At 36.8% G+C, this 3,630-nt stretch overlaps 1 protein-coding gene across 1 annotated transcript in view; it reads left to right on the forward strand.

The window, feature by feature from the left end:
- Nucleotides 1-1,131: 1,131 nt before the first annotated feature.
- Nucleotides 1,132-3,630, forward strand: part of MYOM2 (myomesin 2) — a 58,968-nt gene continuing 56,469 nt past the window's right edge. The window contains exons 1-2 of the mRNA XM_010133337.1: nt 1,132-1,253; nt 2,427-2,456. Coding sequence (XP_010131639.1) covers nt 1,132-1,253; nt 2,427-2,456 — 152 coding nt within the window. The remainder of the gene's footprint in view (nt 1,254-2,426; nt 2,457-3,630) is intronic.

A 3,630-nucleotide genomic window follows, 5' to 3' on the forward strand; every position in this document is an offset into this window, starting at 1 on the left:
TTCAGTATCAGATTTGAAGGCATTCTGCTGAGTACTAGGCTATCTGAGATGGTTCGATTTCTCTCCTGGAGAGCTGGGTTAGAAATCATAGCAAGGAATTGTAAATGCTTTCAAAGAAGTGATCTCCAGAAAATGAATACCGTTGTTAGCACCTCTGAAAGAGAAGAAAGCGCATGGCCTGGGTAATTGATACCTGTATGCCCATAATAACTTTAAGTACCTTGTTTCTCTTCATAAAAGCAAAGGCTGTTGTAAGAATGCAGTCAGTCATTTGATTAGGAACTTCTTTCTTTTTTTGTCCCTAAGAAAATTAATTATCATTCCATTAGTAACTTCTGTTAAATAGTTGCTTTCAGACATGGAATTTCTCGGGCTAAAGAAACAATCCTTTTTGAATCTCCTGTCTGTTCTAGAGACTTTTAGGATCATATTCTGTTTTCTGTACCTTGGAGAGCATCACAAACAGGAAAATCTCATCAAGTGATGTATTTTGTTGTTCCTTATGAGAGCAAAACTATGGGGAGGGGATTGAGACGAGCACAGATATATACCCATTTGGAAAGTTAATCAGGTATCTGCCATTCTGCTTCATTTCAGAGAGAAAACTTTGCAGTTCTTACACCTCTAAATTTCTGATGGTTGGGTGGTTTAGTACAGACCTCATGTTTGTTCAGAATATGTATTTCTATAGTTTCTGGTTTATTTTTATGCCACCTTGTGGTTAATGATAAAGCACTTTTTAGATCCTGAATCCTGTTTTGTTCTTTTGACCTGAATACCTGTGTCATACAGAAATTACTTCCTATTGACTATTTTGCCTGTTATTTTGCTGGAAAATGAAGCCAACACTGCAAACAGGTGATGACTATTTAAGAGTGGTAGTTAATCAGAGTTAACCTCAGTTAAGATATACTGATATTTTATCCTTGTTGTCACCTCTCTGGAACAACAATGAAATGTTAAAGAGCAGTTGGATTTGACAGAAGTGAAGCAGCCTGAAGTATTGCTTTGTTTATTGTGAGGGAATGGCTTAATACAGCCTTGGCTGGGTAGTGTTCATCACTTAGTTCTGATATGGGGTGATGTATGCTGTCTAAATCATGTCCAGTCCAGGACACGTCCTCATCAGGGATGAGGACCAGGGACGTCCTCATCAACAAAGGCAGCATGGCTCCCCCAGCACATGCCCTGCCAGTTTTAAGTGTGCACCATCCTCGTGGAGGGTCTAGCTCACCCAGAGGAAGCCTGGACATGTAGGTGATAGGAAGACACTGCAACTCCGTAGGTCTTCGGGCAAGTTGGTGAGTGGCCTAAAATGGGGACTGGAGGGCAGGAAACATTTATAGGGCATGTGCTGGGAACAAGGCCTGCAGGGTACGCTAAGGCATATACTGGCTATCAGCACCTATGATTTGCACTCCCGGGCTCTGCCTGACAGCAAATTAAAGATGTCCTCTGCCACTGTGGCCTCCTGGTATGGGATAGACCAACTCTCTTGTCCAGGGCTGTCAGGATATCCAGACTGTTTTCTGGAAATGGTTCCTTACTATCTCCTGAGCTGCATCTGGGAATGCTTTTGGCGAGCTGGTGCACACCAAGGCGTGCAAAGGGCTGTTCCAACACATCACCACTGGGGCCAAATGATCTGATGCTGTTTAATTTACTAATAAATAATATATGCTATTAAATACGTTGTATATATTGTGTACTATTTACTGTATATTCTATTTATATCTCCTTAAAGTAGAGATGTAGTTCAGAGTGATGAGAACATGTTACGGTTCCAGTAGAGTTAATTCTGCAATGCTCCTTCTGGAAAGACATTTTTGAGATGCCTGTTTTGTCATTAGCTTGTTTCATTGTACCAAGACGCTGTACTGGGCTGTGCTAAATGTATGAACTATGTACCTTTCAGTACAGAGACATTATAACATGGCTTAGGAAAAAAGCCTGTACTGAAGTTTTACCTTGCCTTTGGCATTTTATCACCTAAGTGCTAAATAGTGTGAAAATGGGACAGTAAAATATATGTTCTTCTTTTAAGAAGTTAAGGCAAAGAAATGTCAAGTCTGACAGCTTTCAGGCAAGTTGAGAATCAGTTAAGCTTTACATAGATTTGTGAACAGGTATTGGAGTTTTTTAAAACCTTCCTGAAACTCTCCAAAAATGTTGAATAATATCGAGCCTAGTGTTTAAATTCTTTTAAATTGTTTTTCACCTTACTTTGCCTGTTCCTACTGTAATGGGACTCTCAAGTGCTTCATATGCAATTACAGGCTTTTTAGTTAAGTGGCCTAGTATTAGAACTTACCCCTTTGTCTTTGATAATTAATTGTATGAAAAACTTTGGATTTTACTGCTTTATTTTGTGAAAAGTGTGGCTGATGAGCTGCCTCCAGGAGGAGCTGTTAGTCCTGTGCATTTAGAGAGATAAATCTCAATTTAGAAGTTTTCAAGTTGTGTTTTAGACATCACAGTACACATATGATTTTTGTGATATGACAGAGTCCAGAATATTTGCAAGAGCTGAAAAATAGGTGTCTGACGTGTCTGTCACAGGTGATACATATCCCAAAGTTGGCATCCTGTTACGCAATTTACATCAAACACATTTACACATTCTTTCTTCTTCCATACCTGGGACATATGACCTCTTAGAGAAAGTTCAACAAGAACTTCATCCCTTTTGTCTGGAAGATACCAAGAAGATAACAAATTTGTTCTTCTGCAAGGAGACTAGACGAATGTGTGCAGAACATTGTATCTCATCACTGGAGATTTCTGAGTGACCTCCATTAAATGCACTACTAAATGAACTACACAGAAGCAGGATTTAATTGTGTGTGTTTCACACAGCACTCTGACTAGCTGATGGCTCAACCGAAAAGAAATTCTAAGAAATGAAAAAAATGAACATTTTTGTCTGACAGACATTGTAGAACACTTGAATAATGGTAAAGTTCAAGCAAAAATATTGAATTGGACCAAATAAAAAGTTTTGTTCATTCGAAACCAAATTGTTTTATTCCATATTAGAGTATTTAGTATGTTTCTGAAAACAAAGCAGAAGTAAATTCTGAAACACATTTTTAAAAATTAAAATATTAATTCTGATTTATAAAAATTAAATATTTTACCTTTTAAAAATTGTTTCTTCGTGCAGACTAAGTTATTTCAGCAAAATTGAAGAAATCTCATTGTACCCAAATCTGCATTTTACCAAAAACTAGTCCAAAATATTTTTATCTTTTTCTAGTCAGTAGTCACTTATATTTATATTAATCAGAAACATAGCAAATGATTATTTCAACTGTAAATTTGAGTAATTGCACCAAAAAATAAATCTGCACAGTTTAGTTTCCTTTCCTTTATTCCAATTTTATGTCAATAGTTCTTCTCCTGACTGACTTCATTTTGCATAAGAAAAGAACTGAGACATCAAAGTTTGTACTAATTTCTTAACATCTGGCCATATATCTGCTAATGTAACTTCCTCTTCAAGTAACTATGAAGTAACTATTTTTTGCTTTATTTTTCATTTTATTGTCCTTGCATAATAAACAACTTTTCTCACTAAAAATATATATCAAGCCAAAACATTTATGCCCACAGACAATTTTGTTCTCTTTC

This window comes from Buceros rhinoceros, unplaced genomic scaffold (assembly GCF_000710305.1).
Source record: "Buceros rhinoceros silvestris isolate BGI_N320 unplaced genomic scaffold, ASM71030v1 scaffold9053, whole genome shotgun sequence".
In the NCBI taxonomy this organism is placed as follows: Eukaryota; Metazoa; Chordata; class Aves; order Bucerotiformes; family Bucerotidae; genus Buceros; species Buceros rhinoceros.